Source organism: Enhydra lutris, unplaced genomic scaffold (assembly GCF_002288905.1).
Source record: "Enhydra lutris kenyoni isolate GAN:26980312 unplaced genomic scaffold, ASM228890v2 scaffoldscaffold14, whole genome shotgun sequence".
Lineage (NCBI taxonomy): Eukaryota > Metazoa > Chordata > Mammalia > Carnivora > Mustelidae > Enhydra > Enhydra lutris.
This window is the reverse complement of record NW_019154098.1, coordinates 31303978-31319938: the sequence shown is the minus strand read 5'-3', so window position 1 is coordinate 31319938 and position 15961 is coordinate 31303978. Positions and strand designations below refer to the sequence as shown.

General features: G+C 36.6%; 1 protein-coding gene across 2 annotated transcripts in view; it reads right to left on the bottom strand.

Annotated features, from left to right (window-relative positions):
• Positions 1-15672, bottom strand: part of LOC111146656 (angiopoietin 1) — a 240369-nt gene extending 224697 nt beyond the window's left edge. Inside the window, exon 1 of one of the 2 annotated variants that reach the window (XM_022502300.1) lies at positions 14984-15672. In XM_022502300.1, the coding sequence (XP_022358008.1) occupies positions 14984-15280 (297 nt within the window). In that variant the 5' untranslated portion in view covers positions 15281-15672. The remainder of the gene's footprint in view (positions 1-14983) is intronic. The other variant, XM_022502301.1, reaches the window with a different exon arrangement.
• Positions 15673-15961: the final 289 nt, after the last annotated feature.

The following is a 15961-nucleotide window of genomic DNA, read 5'->3' as shown; positions in this document are numbered from 1 at the left end:
TAGCTTGTGTATTTGAGACTTTTCTAATTTTTTGAGAAAGGCTATGTACTTCTCTCTTAGGGCCACCTTTACTGCATCCCAAAGATTTCAAACTGTTGTGTTTTCATTTTCATTTGTTTCCATGATTTTTTTTTTTTTTTTTTACTTTTCTTTAATTTCCTGGTTAGCCCATTCATTCTTTAGTAGGATGCTCTTTGGCCTCCATGTATTTGAGTTCTTTCCAAATTTCCTCTTGTTTTGAGTTCCAGCTTCAAAGAACTGTGGTCCAAAAACATGCAGGAAATGACCCTAATCTTTTGGTACCTGTTGAGACCTGAATTGTGAACCAGTATGCGATCTATTCTGGAGAATGTTTCATGTGCACTTAAGAAGAATGTATATTCTTTTGCTTTAGGATGGAATGCTCTATATCTATATGTGAAATCCATCTGGTCTAGTGCATCACTCAAAACCCTTATTTCCTTGTTGATCATCTGCTTAGATGATCTGTCCATTGCTGTGAGTGGAGTGTTCAAGTTCCTTTCTATTACTGTATTATCAGCAATGCATTTCTTTAATTTCATTATTAATTAGTTTATATAATTGGCTGCTCCCATTTTAGATATTTATAATTGTTAGGTCTTCTTGTTGGATGAACCCTTAAAGAATGACATAGTGTCCGTCTTCATCCCTTACTGCAGTCTTTGGTTTAAAATCTAATTTGTCTGATATAAGGATTGTTACACCAGCTTTCTTTTGATGTCCATTAGTAGGATAAATTATTCTCCACCCCCTCACTTGCAATCTGGAGGTGTCTTTGGGTCTAAAGTGAGTCTCTTGAAGACAGCATATGGATGGGTCTTGCATTTTTATCCAGTCTGATACCCTGTGTCCTTTGATTGGAGTACTTAGCCCATTTACATTTATAGTACCTATTCAAAGATATGAGTTTAGTGCCATTGTATTACCCATAAAGTCCCTGTTTCTGTAGATTGTCTATGTTTCTCTATGGTCTATGTTACTTCTGGGCTCTCTCTTAGTTTACAGGATCCCCTTTAATATGTTTTGCAGGGCTAGTTTAGTGATCACAAATTCTTTTAGTTTTTGTTTGTTCTGGAAGCTCTTTATTTCTTCTTCCATTCTGAATGACAGAATGCTCGATAAACTACTCTTGGCTGTGTGTTTTTCTCATTAAGTACACTGAATATATCATGCCAGCCCTTTCTGACCTGCCAGGTCTCTGTGGATAAGTCTGCTGCCAGCCTAATGTTCCTACCCTTGTAGGTTAAGAAGTTCTTGTCTAGAACTGCTTTCAGGATTTTCTTTTTATCTCTGAAATTTGTAAGCTTCACTATTATACATGAGGGTGTTGTTCCATGTTTATTGACTTTGAAGGGGGTTCTCTCTACCTCCTGGACTTGAATCCTTGTTTTCTTCCCCAGATTAGGTAACTTCTCGGGTATGACTTGCTCAAATATACCTTCTCCCACCCTTTCTTCTTCTTCTAGGACCCCAATAATTGTACTATTGTTTTTACTTTATGGTATCACTGATTTCTCAAAGCCTCTCTACATTGTCCATTGGTTGTTTTTCTCTTTTCCTCAGCTTCCTTCCTTTCCATCATTTTGTCTTCTATGTCACTGACTTTCTCTTCTGCATCATTTACCCTAGTTGTTAGAGTATCCATTTTAGACCACATCTCAGTTAAAGCATTTTTAATTTTGGTGTGATCAAATTTTATTTCTGCACTAAGAGATTCTCTAGTGTCTTTTATGTTTTCAACCCCAGCTAGTAACTTTATAATCATTGGAATCGATAATGCAGGAATTCTCCTAAATTCCAGCTCTGAAATTTTACTTATGTCCATATCAATTCTGTGGCAGCGAGTATTACCTCTGGCTCTGTTGTTTGTTGTAAATTCCTTCTTCTAGTCATTTTGCCCAGGGAAGAATGGATGAACAAAAGGACAAAATAAAAAATATCAACCACGACCCAAGGAAATACATACTAGACAAATCCAAAGAGTTCAGAAACCAAAAAATAAAAGGAAAAGAAAAAAAAGTGTGTGTGTGGCGGAGGGTAGAATATAATCTTACAGGTGGCAAACAGGGTATCCACTTGGTCCTGGGTATATTTTGGTCTTGTTAGAAGACACTAAATCCCAAAATTTTAAAGAAAGCAAATCTTATATATGTATCATATATATATATATATATATATATATATATATATATATATACACACAAAAATAAAATTGAATACAGTGAGAGGAAGCAAAAAATGAAAAATATATCTATAAAATGTATATGTAAAAATGAAAATTAAAAGAAGACTTAAAAACAAAGAGTTGATAAAATAAGAAACTAGATGAGAAGGAAAAAAATTAAAAAAGAAAAAAAATTTTACTGAAACATCAAAGACTTGTGAAAAAAACCTCTAATTCTATGTACCATTTTCCCTTAGCACAGGAGTTTTTCAGTTCTGATTTAGGTGTGTGGGTTTTCTTTTTTCTGGTCATTGGGCTCCTGCTCAGGGATCGTTTACCTAATCATGAATACACCTGTGCCACTCCTTCTGAGGAAAGGACCGGATCTCGCAGCAGCTGTCCCTGCTGGGCCCCTACTTGGAGAGCAATCACCAGATCCTTCAGGGGTTCATGGTTTATGGCAATACCTAGCTGAGAGCCGACTCTTAGGCCTACTGATTTTAGCCGGCTTCCCTGATCCAACGCTTGGGAATTCTGCCACATTCAGGGATGCCTGTTCTTCCTGTGACCCTGAGGATCTGAGGCCACACTGTCCCACCTAGAAATCTGCCCAACTTCACCACCTGAGCACCTTTCAGGCAGGGACATCCCTCATAGGAGCAGACATCTAAAAGTTCTGGGATTTTGCACTCTGGGATATATCACTTTCTGATAGGGAACTTATGGAGTCTCCTTTGTGGTTTATCTTCCAATATATCCCCTCAGATTCATGAGGTTTCTCTTTGTAGAACTGCAGCAATTCTTTGCCTAGAACTGAGGTTAAATTCACAGGTGTGCAGAATGATTTGACAAGTATCTAGCTGAATTCAAGGGACCAGACAAAATGAGGGTCCCCTAGTTTTCTTCCATCATCCCTCCCTCTGTCCCCATCCTATTTTGTCCTCTCTCTTCTTTGGGACTCCATGAAAAAGAATGGCCAAAGGGAAGTTAGGGTAGCCTGGAGTCTTTCTATCTCATATCTCGAGTCTTTCTATCTTTATGGGCTATAAAAGCTACAACCCTCAAAGCCCAGGCATCTGAGTGGTTAGGCCTCCAAGATTAGGAAAAAAAGTGGAGAACCATCACAATTCTCTGCAAGTAGCAGTATTTGGCATTGGATCAAAATACCAGAAATATTTTAATTAATAGGGACAATGATAAATAAAATAGGAAGTGAGATAAGAGGTAATTGCCTGAGAAAACAAGGCCTTTCTTCTCATTTTTACAACTCTCTCGAATGACCCACAAAAGAAAGTGCACGCAAATAGTATTTTAAGTTCCAGGATGTGCTTTTGCTTTTCCAGGAAGGAGTGCCCATAGATAAATCTAAGAGGGAGGTCATTACATTGAATGGAAGATATTTAGAATAGGCAGCTTCACCCCATGTAAAGCAACTGTAAGCCTTTCTTTGTGTTTTAAAACTTTTTAGATAAATAGTCAGATTCAATTAAGCTCTGCAACTTCAAGAGATGGTTCTTCTAAGGAGAGAGGCAGGAGGGACTAGAGACGTGGGATTCCCGATCTGCTAACAGACCTGTGGGAGGGCAGAGAGAATTAGGCTATTGTGCTTCAATCAGCAGCATCACTACATGTCACAGTAAATTTAACCATGGAGCTTTAGAATTAGGATGTAGACAAATGATTGAAATAGTACTTGAGAAAGGGGCCAACACATTTAGTATGAAAGAATTAAGGGTTTAGGTGCAAAGAATACTACAGAAAGATATTTTAAAACAGACTTAAGTTTTGAAGATTGACAAGAGGAGACATAGTAAAAATTGCCATAGCTAATCCCATAGTGTTAAGAGCATAGGTCATGAGCCAAACTGCCTGGAACTGCATGCAGGCCCCGCCACTTATTTACCAAGTGATCCTGGTAAAGTTACTTCCCCTCTCTGTGCCTCAACTTCCTAATTTGATATATGGGAAAATGATAAAACTGTCTACCTCACAATGGCTTTTGAAAGTATTTGATAGATTAATACATGTAAAGTGCTTCCAAATGGCCTGATAGTTGGTAAAAGTATTCAACATTTAACTTTTACTAAAATGCAGAACTACCCCCAAGGAATAACTAATATTTACTTAACATTTACTATGTTAGACAACTTATGCAAAGTAATTTATGTGAATCATCTTTACTCTTAGCAATCACCCTATAATGCAGGAATCATTACCTCGATCTGACTGATAATGAAAGTGAGACACAGAGAAGTTAAGAAACTTGCCCAAGGTCAAACAGCAAGGAAGTGGTATTTTCAAGATTCAAATCCAGGCAGTCTGGCTTTAGGGACAGCACACTTCAACCCTGAGTAACTGTCTGTCTGACATAGAAAACAGTGGACACAAGCAATGCATTTACTATCTATTTCAGTGGGTTTAGACTACTCAACAACAGGGGCTGTAGTGCATTCATCACTGTCTTCCAGTACCTAGCAGTGTGCTTTGTGCATATTTGATTTGATAACTAGCTAACTAGCTGCTTTTCCTTTGTTAATGGCAGGTGCTTATGCTAAAATCCCATGACGGAACTCACTGCCATCTCTTATGGCGTAGTCCTCCAAACACTGCTATTGTCCCATGATCCCTTAGTGTGTCCCCTGCCCCAATGAAAGGACAGTCACCACTGGTCACCTTGTTCATTTGCTCTCCCTTATGCCCATCCTCTGTCTTGCGCTTCCACTCCATGGTCACTGGTACAAGGAGGATCACATAGAACTTAACTGAAAATAATACCAGAGGACAGAAGAGGAATGAAAAGGGGAGGCAGGCCAGGAATGAGTTCCTTTGAGCCCTTTGTCTTTCTTGCTCTAAGGACTGCCTCACCATGTTTCTTTTATGGTATTCAAGTCTCAGAAGTCTCCCACTATGGAATGGGGAATAGTTTTAGAAAAAAGCAGGCCAGGGGCACCTGGGTGACACAGTCGTGAAGCGTCTGCCTTTGGCTCAAGTCATGATTCCAGTGTCCTGGGATTGAGCACTGCATCGGGCTCCCTGCTCCGCGGGAAGCCTGCTTCTCCCTCTCACACTCCCCTTGCTTGTGTTCCCTCTCTCGCTGTGTCTCTCTCTGTTAAATAAATTAATTAATTAAATCTTTAAAAAGAAAAGAAAAAAGGCCATTGGGAAGTCAGAAAAAATGTATAAGGACTTTTATTTCTAACATAATAAGAGAGTTATTAATTAATTCATATAAGGCTTCACTTTGGAGCCCTCACTCAGTATATCAAACAGCCATGTAATATTCATCTCCTAAAGAAAAAGAAAAACCTCCACAGAGCTAATAGAATTGAAGGTTTTGCCTTCATGTGATTGTCCTCTTTCAGCACATTGTGATACACTGCAGCTTAGGTGTGTTTGGAAAGTGGATTCAAGTTTGGTTTTATCTAGTCTCAACTAAAGTAACCTTTGCAGTCAGGATAAATGTCTTAAAAAATACTAAAAGATCTTATTAATAAAATCTTAATAATAAAAAATCTTATTAATAACAAATCTTATTAATAAAATTAATTTTATTAATATTTCAGCACAAATGAATAAGAAAATGGCAATTCTAAAATTCCTATTCCTGGAATCATATTCTAGAAGCAAAAACAAAGACAAGCTAAGTAGACTGAAAAAGAATCACTAAAAATTTTGGAAATATGTAAATGCCTACTTAAAATTCCAGTTTCCTGGGATGGCTGAGTGGCAGAGTCAATTAAAGCATCCAACTCCTGATTTTGGTTCAGGTTGTGATCTCAGGCTCACAAGATGGATCCCCGTGTCAATCTCCATGCTAAAATGGAGTCTGCTTGAGATTGTCCCTTCTTTTCCCACTGCCCCTCCCATGAATTCTGTTCTAAGTGAATATGGTAGCTTGAGATATTAGGTATTATTAATGTAATTCATACTCCTAAATTTAAAATAAAGAAATAGAAACTATCATGCAAATGGATAATTCAGAAAATAGGTCTCAGTTACACAATTTCCCACTAATTTTCCAAGAGCTGTCTATTATCTTAACATATTTTGGTCATGTTAAGTTTGGGTGGGCCTCTACATTCTGACAGTCTAGAACAACCTCTACTTTTGTAACTTACACATTAATATTCTTGAACTACTATGTATATGGCAGATTTGGACATTTTTACATCAACTTGCAAAAAATATTTAAACTAGTAAGCATTTCGATTTTTCCTATCTGTCAGGAGATAGGTTTTGAGGACTTTACCTAGTAAATGTTTGATTATTTGAAAGTTTTGCTGCAACCATTCTGAAACTCTATTCCTTTGAATATACTGGGTCCCCTGAGGAATGCCTCTGGAACAGGGGTCCTGGCAGCACCCCTCTCTAGTTCTCTAGCCCTTCCATTTGCATCTACATTATATATTAAGTTTCTACCTAATAATTTGCTTGGAAATAGGGTTTCATTGCTAAGAAATATTTAGACTTCATCAGTTCATTTGTTCAAATATATTAAACTTTCACTATATTAACATTTTAAAGTTATATTCAACTTATTCAATAATTTGTTTATTCAATGAATACTAAAACTACTGCTTATTATAGCTCTGTTATTATTTAAGAACCTAGTAAAACTGAAAAACAAAGAGTAGACTGGTGATTTAGTAATAAAGATAAAATTCTCATGTCTTCTATCTGTGCACTTGAGATAAGGTGGATGCAAGGTCTGCTGGTTACAGCAAATATTTAGCTTTCATAAATAACTTCTGGATTTTAATCTAGTCAATATGTATTAATAGTGAAGACAAGAACAGTGTTAAAATGTTTTACAAAATCTTGGGACTATCTCTAACGGTTTGGAAATGAAATATAATTTAGAGTTTTAAAATATCTATTCATTCTCTGGGAATGGAAACCCTCTTATAATCTTTAGGGTCTAGTGCTTAGACCCTGGTAGACCCTGGTATGATTCAACTCATTCAGCTTTCATGATCCTAGTGAGTTAAGCTACACATGTAACTAAATTTTAAAATATATTATCTTTCAAAATTATTATCAACAATTCCACAGAAATATACAGTAAGCTTACCTATTTGATACCAATGAGTTTGATGACTTACTCTGTATATATACCTGTTTCAAGATATTCACATCTTACCTGCCTTTTACTAATATTTCAGTTACTGATTTTCTTTAGATACAGCTTGATACTTATACTAATTTGCATGCTCTTTTAATATTCAACACAAACTTAGGAACTACACGCCAATAAAGACCTGTAATCCCTAATGTGGTCATGTAGCACATATAGAGAAGTAACACTTATTACACTGATTTTACTCTATATTCTCCAATATTTCCTGCCAAATAGGTACATGTCATTGATTATATTATTAGCCACCAGTAGGGTTATGTCTAGCTTTATATGTTTTACACCACTTTCTCTGTTAAAGATTACCTTTTCAGATGTTTGAAGGAAGAAATCAGATCATTTGGATAGCAGCTGAGACCAAACAAGCCTGAAAACGCCTCACTCCTCATATTTCTGTGTAAGAATTTGAAAAAAGTGTTTAAGCACAAAGTCTCAAAATATAAAGAAAAGATAATCCATGGAGTGCTTCAATCTTTAGAAATCTCTTTGATAAGCGAGGGGGCATATCTTTTGTACACTTTGTAAAGAGACTTAAACACTAAGAAGCCCTCCTCTCTCAGACCATGGGGCCAGAACCAAAGGGGTTTTGGAACTTCCAAACTTCACAGCAAATGATAATCTTGTATTGGAACAAAAGACAAGGATGACTCAGAAAGTAATTAGATTTGTGCATCTAAGCAAATGGTATTAAGAAAAAAGAAAAGAAGAAAAGAAGACAAAGTCCAGGAAAAGGATGCTAATGTTTCCACACAGAGACAAGGCCATGGCAAAATGAAAACAAAACCTCCTTAATTAGCAAATTATAGCATCGGGGCTGATAAACCTCTGCACATTGTGGCTGACCACCCACTTGTTGCTCCTCCCCTCTCATCATCTACACAAATGAGAATACCTGTAATGTTTATCTCTAAAGCAAATGATAGAAGGAGGAAAGGTTTCTAAATACATTGAACATAAGAGGCTGTGCTAAACCACCACTCTATGAAAACAGAATGACTCTGGTGTTTTGTCAACATTCCTGCTGACGCCACAACCAACAGGTTGAGACAAGTACATAAAGCAAAGGACCCTGGCACCCAGACTTGGTAAACCCAGAGGCTGATGATCTGTACTGTTAATCAGGTACTTTTCTTTTCTAACATGTATTTGCTTTTGGAATATTTCCCTGTCCACATGAGATGGACAGAGGAAAGAAAAGACATGAAATTTCCCGGCCTGTACTCCTCTAAAATGTCACCTCACAGCATGTCCCCAATACCAAGCCAAAAAATGGCTTACTCAGGCTCTTAGCCAACTGGCATGAACCTGAAGATTACTTGACCTCCTGGAGGGCGATCTTTTTCCCACACAACAAACCTCACAATTTACCTTGCAACAGTCCCAATATTAATACCATATTACTTCTGTGATATAGAACAGGGATCAGAAAACTTTCTGTAAAGTGCTGGATATTAAAGTTTAGGATCTGTGGGCCATTCGATCTCTGTTGCAACTCCTCAGTTCTGCCTTTATAAGAAGAAAGCAGCTACAGACAATACATAAACAAATGGATGTTACTCTGTTCAATAAAACTTTATTTTCAAACACAGGTGGCTGGCAGTATTTAGCTCAAGGGCCATAGTTTGCTGATCCTTGATATAGGAAAAGAAACTCAGAAGATTAAGGTTTCTCCTGTTACATAGATAGATAATGCATAGAAGATAGCTGAGTCTAATTTTCATATGTATATTTAATTACAGTCCAAATCTACTCATGCAATTCATTCACTTCTTTATTCATTAAAAAAAGAAAAAAAGTGTTCTTTTCAATTATGTTCCAGGTACTGTCCCAGAAAAGTAGATCTGCTTTCAAAAATGACAAATAAAATAATACATAAAAACTAGTGAACAAGCCAGGCAAGGAAGGTCTTTACCACATAGAGTGCAACATTTGGGAGAATATATTTTGCAAATATTTACTGAGGTTCTACTAAGTGTCATACATTCTTCCAGGAATAAGGTATACTACAGGGAACAAGACAGACAATGACCTCTTATGGCATTTACATTCTCAATAGATGGAGAAAGAATAAATAATGTGACAAACAATAAGCAATAAAAAGTCACATGGTGGTAAGTGCCACAAAAAAATAATACAGTATTTTATGACAAAATGTCAGTTAGCAGAATGCGGGAAGGTGGAAGGTAACAGTACTCAGAAAAGACTTTCTGGAAAGATGACTTCTGAGCAAAGACCTGAATAAAAAGAAAAAGCCATCCATGCCAAGCTCTGGAGGAAGAATTTTCCTAGATAATTAAACAGCACATAAAGCGCCTGAGACAGAAATAAGCTGGTCTGCTAGAGAAATAACAAGAAAGCTAATGTCATTTGAGTAACTGGAATAAGGGAAAGGGGATAAATGATGTATCCAGAGAGGAGTCGGGGCAGGGGGCAGATCACCTAGGGCCTCATGGTAAGGAATGTGGATTTTTGTCTCACATAATGAAAAACTGTAGGAAAATTTTAAGGAAAAGAATGATACATTCTTAGTTTAGATTACATTGAACAAATAATTACATATGAGATGAGTGCTACTTAAAAAGGGCTTAATGTGAAATGGCACAGTGAGGGGTAAAGAAGGGCTGCAATCATCCATGTAAAGGGCCTACTTGCCCTGGTCCTAACAACCTGAGATCTGCCAGTTGTAGATCGTTTGGGGAGAGGCTTGCTCCTTCCTACAGAGAAATCCAAAAGACTGTTATAGCTCCAACTGCCCACCTTCTAGGGCCCAGAAAGGTTACTCTGCCTTCTTGGATCTTTTGATTCTAAAATGTAGCAAGCAAAAAATAAAACCTAACTATTCGTTGAAAAGTTAATAAGAGGTATTAACTAAAGAGTTCCAATTTGGCTTGAAAACCAAGGGTTAATCTCAAATGAACTTGGTAGGGACATTTCTACAACTGGATTTAAAAGGCAATTACTCTTTTAACCTTTCTTGGCAACTGCCATTCTTTTCTACCTCTATGTATAGATCAAACATGCATTGTATGGATCAAACATGCATATTTTCTTCAACTTCAGTGACAAATTTTTAAAAACATACTTATCGATTGCCTGCTCTTTTCACACATTCAGGAAGCCTCTTCTCCCCATTATGTAAAAATAAAACATAGAACATCCTCTCTGCTTTATTTTGCATGGTCACAGCCACCAAAACAATGCACAGGTGGGAAATTATTTCCAGTTACTTAGATCCACATATGCACATATTATATGTAAACATGTGTCATTATTGCGTGCAGTAACTTGTTACCTACTGGTCTAGAAGCACAAAATTATTTTTCCTCCCAAAGGCACATCTAGCTGACACTCAAGTAACGTAGCATGAAGGATTAAAGCAAATTTTAGCATCTAAAAGCAGTTACAAGGTCTCTTAATTTTCATTATTTCATTCCAGCACCACACAGTTGAGCACTTGATGTCTTTTATTTTTTTATTATGACGATAACAGAGATATTGTTCAAACACTCAATAAACATTTCAGATATATATGGATAAAGAAACATTCATTACACTCAAGGGGACTCATAGTCTAAGTAGAAAAACAGGATTCAAAACAACGAAAATGACAACAACCACATAACATGGAAGTGCAGTACGAACATGATACGTGCAACTTATTATGATAATACCAGAGAGCTCAGCCTGGGAGGGGAAGTGAAATACATGTATATTTCCTAGAGAAACTGGCAACAAAGCTGACACTTAAAGAATAATTAAGTGGACAAGATAGAGTGAATACAGAACTTTTTGAGATCCTAGATCACTGGCTAAGTACAATCTAGATAACTAACAACCACCTACTCTAGACGCAACATCATTTTGATTAATATCAGGACAAAAGTAATTACAGGATGTAGTACTTGCCTAGATGATAACTTATAATCTATTTAGGGAGGTAAATTGTATATCCAAAACAAACTGTTAATAGTACATGGTAAATTAGAGACTGTAACATGTAGACAATGCATCTATTTGTTCATTCAACAGGTATTTATTGTCTGTCTGCTATGGACTATACACTGCTTAAGGCCCTGGGCATATGGCAGCAAACAAACACAAAGGTCACTGGTCTCATGGAGGTCACGTTCTAGTGGATATTTATATGGGTTAATATCTGTAATACATGAGTTTTATAAAGATCATCATAATTCTCTGAAACAAAGAATATAAGTAGAGGTTGTTGTTAGTAAAAAAAAATGCTGTCAATAGAAACATTTACCCAAGTATTTCAGTAAAAATTTTTCATCCTTTAAAATAGTCTGGATGACAATTCAGAACACATTTTCTACAAATAATCATCAACTCATCAATTTTAGTTAGTGTAAAATATTTACAGTAGATAGACCTTTGTTGTCTGTTACAAGGCATGTTTTTGACTAAATTTATTTATACTTTCAACAATAACAAAAAGACATCATTTGCCAAAGGCAAAAGACTTTCTAAGCATTGCCCCAAATTCTAGAATTTATATGTCTTAAATCTGAGTATTTAAATATACTTATCTGTGAATTTCTTCTACACAAGGGAAAGAAAATAATTCAAGAAGCATGGGATCTAAAGTAACATCAACCACTAGATATTTCTCTGCTATAGAAAGATAGAAAGGAATCACAAGAAAGTGGCAAAGACACAAAAGCCATTTGTACTTATTGTTATCTTAATATCTGGTCCCTCTGAGGTATTGGGTATACTTAACTAATATTCTGAAAAGAACTGTATGATTGAAGAGAGCCAAATGTAGACAGATAGCCCAGGTGTTCTACCCAATAAAATGGTGATTTTTAGCATATTATTTATAATCCTCTTCCCCATCTGATAAGTGAGAATAATACTATCAACCTAACTCACAATTTGTGTTAATCGACAGGTTACTATGCAAAGTTGATCTCCTTGAAAGAAATCTATCATATCAAGAGACAGGTGCTGTAATAAGTCCCAACACTTACAGTGGCCAACACATCATTTGCCCCCTTACACACTTTACTTCTCATTTTGTTTAGTTGCAAGATCAGAAAAGTTGAGAAATGAGATTCAAGAGTGTAAGTCTCATAAAGTGACTTTTAGTGAAGTCTGTATCTTATGAAAAATATTTGTAAAAGAATCCAGTTTACCAAGTTTCATGGAATGTATCAGATTAACATAAACTATCATCTATCAGCATCTAGCATTGATAACACACATGCTGCACCAAAAACTTTCCTGAGAGTGATGCCATGAGCTGCATAATAATCACCATGCTTTGATTAATTATTTTGCTGAATAGATGAATTAACTGCATTATACCGATAACCTCAGTTTCTGCAGTGCATTGCTTTTTATCCTAACACAACTATTTGGAATTAAAATAGAAATTAGTACAATTTGCAGGACTAAGCAAACCAAATAGTTACAGTAAAAAGATTTCCATTTGAATTATCAAAATAAATACATCACAAGAAATTTAGAACCTAAAGTAAGAAAAAAAAACCCTCTAATTAAGGGAAACTTGAGAGAGCTTTTTAGCAAGTTCTTTGCTGAAAGAATTTATTTGGTTTCTTGATCCTCCTACCAATCGCATTAACAATAACAAAAGATATGCAAATTTAAACAGACAATAGTCAAGCCAAACTGCTCTGACTCATACCAACAGGGACATTTTCAGCATATAATCAGCTAGATTCACGTTAGCAAGGGTCAATGTAACCAAAGAACATTTGCATAGTTATGCTTGGCTATAATCTGAAAACTATGCCATAATCATTTGACCAAGAACAATGTAAACAAAAATAAAATTTATGTCATACAATGAATTAACATATGAACATGTGCATGACATAAGCCCAACAGAATCATACATTTACCCTATCGCTGCTGAATAATTGCATAGCAACAAAAAAATATGCATTACTATGCTTGAATCACTATTTTGACTATATGTTTGAAGTAAACGAAATATTACATTTTTGGTAGACTAGTTCATTCAGGATAATTTAGGACTAAAGTTCTCTCCCCAGCCCCTTCAAAGAATCCAGACTAATTTATAATGATTGAATTCTCATTAATGCTGTACGGATGGTATATTGACAATAGTAAAAAACTGTTCGATCAAATTAATTTATTTACTATGAAAATAAATATTGCCAAAGAAAAGAGATATCCTATTATAAACTGCTGCTATAATTATGCCTGAAATTTAAACTATAATTATCAAAAGACTTCAGAATTATGTTTGCTTCCTATTCTTCTGTCCCTATTGATCTTTTTCACCTGAGTCTATAATAGAAAGATTAACTACAATTTCAGGTTTAGAAACTGACTCTACCGAGTTTCAGTTAATTTGTCAAATAAAGTATCAGTGATCTTAGTTCAGTCCCTAGCGGACAAAAGTAGAATAACTGCTACTTGGCATGATTCAGCAGGCAATGCTCAAAGTTAAGTGTGACAACACAGGGGAAAAAATAAAAGCATTTGTCCTCTCCTTATCTTCTCAAAGGGTTTGCTCTGTTAACAGACTTACTTAAAGGAGACTGGACTGGCTATGTTTCTACCTATATGCACCAAATGAATTTTAAGCAAAGATCCGTGGGAGAAAAGAATTTTCAAAAACGTGACATTGCCACCTTTCCACTGACATAGTTGAATACACTTGTTATCTGCTGTTTACCTGTTACTCAATTAAACAGAGAGCAAAGAGAGAAGGAACTGCACAAAGTGTGTTCATATTTTAATAGACATATTTTCAACAGAAACTTTTAAATGCTTTATTGAGAAAAACTGAATAAAGTGTTCATTTTGATTTTTACAAATGGGGATCAACTGCATACTCAACATTAGTATTCATCTGGATACTTAGACTCCCACATGACACTGCTGGTAACTACAATGTCCTGAAAAAGGAGGTATTTCAGGAAGATGGCAAAGCCCATGTTGTGCTCAGCTCAAATCTGCAGGTGCACATCTGGCAACAGTGACCACCAGCTCAATCTCCCCTTTCACACCCGGCAAACAACTTTTTCCTGAAGAGTTCACATTAAAATTTACCTTCCTGATTTTTTCCCTCAAAGATGGTAAAAGTATATGACAGAAATCTGTCTTCTACTACTCTGCTACGTGCTAAAATTAAGTTGCTTTTATATATATATACAGTTTCTCCAATCACATATCATACTTCACATATACTCCCATTTCATATTAACTTTACTAGAGGGTGAAAAAAAAAGGTATTTGGTGATGATTTCTCACCCTAGCTGCAGAAAATTTCCCAGTGTAAAATCTATCTGATTCTAAACTAGTATTGTCATTATTTTCTTTTTTCACTGACGGTCTCAAGACGTACTTTTTTTTTTTTTTTTTAACATTGGGCTTTGACAGAAAAATCAAGCTCAATTTCAAGTAAGAGGAAACCAAAAATGTGCCATTGCTAGGCACATCATAGGTTGCCACCATAACTTCAGAGGCTTGCACAAGCCTGAAAGCGTTGGCTCACCCGTGAAGTCACAGGGAGAGAACAGGCTTGGATTTGCAAACACTGCCCCCCAGGAGCAAAAGGTAAACACACAAATGCCCCCCTAAGGAACTCTAAGTTAGCAGCGGTGCAAGAACGGAAAAGGCTCTGCAATTAGAAACTGAAAGCAATCACTTACTTTTTGTAGCCACTGAGTATAATTTTCCATCACATGCTCCAGATGTTGAAGTTTCTGGGAAGAGAAATCCGGTTCCACGTGTGGAGCATCTCTCTGCAGAGCGTTTGTGTTGTACTGGTCTGTCGTACTCTCACGACAGTTCCCGTCGTGTTCTGGAAGAATGAAAGTGTAGGCACACTGCCCATGCTGAATCCGGTTAGATCTTCTCCCACCGTTTTCTGGACCTCGGCGCTGGTTGCTGTACCCTATGTGAGTCAGAATGGCAACGAGGAAAGCAAAGGAAAGGAAAACTGTCATTGTACTGCCAGCACTCTCTTTCCGTGCCTCTCGCAAAACCTGCTCCTTTCTTCTGACCTTTAAACTAGTTTTTATTTTAGGTAAAACTGCTTGTTTGTTTGACTTTTTCCCCCTCAAAGAAAGCTTTTGAAGAAGAATCACAGAAAGCTAGCCATTTGTTAGCTTTGCTCTAAAATGTTATTTCTTTTATTTCACTGTAATGGTAGTTTCCTTAGTTAAAACTTGAGATATTTATTGCATAGTAGCTGAGATTTATTGTTTCCTCTCTGTGTAACCGTCCAGCGTGGAGCTTGCCTGAATCAGCTGCGTGTACATATTCTAGACCCTTTCCCCTACCCTATCTGCAGCAGATCTGCTATTTTCTCCCAGACCTCAGTGAGTTTTATTAAGGTTGCACATCCAAGCCAAGCTGGAAGCAGGCAGCCTTTCACAAGATGACTTGACAGGAATGCATGAGTGTGCCCCTATGCTAAGGATCGCTGAAGGCTTGGAGCAGCGGATCGTCTTACAAATTGGCTAGATGCGCATGACCTCGATCATGTATGGCTCTCCCGCCCCTTCTGCAGACAATTGCCTCTAGCCTTCAGCAGATTCAGGGCAAATCAATAAATAGAGCAGTCCACCTTAATACACTTTCACTGTGCATGCTGACCTACTAAAACCTAGCAAACTAGCAGTATG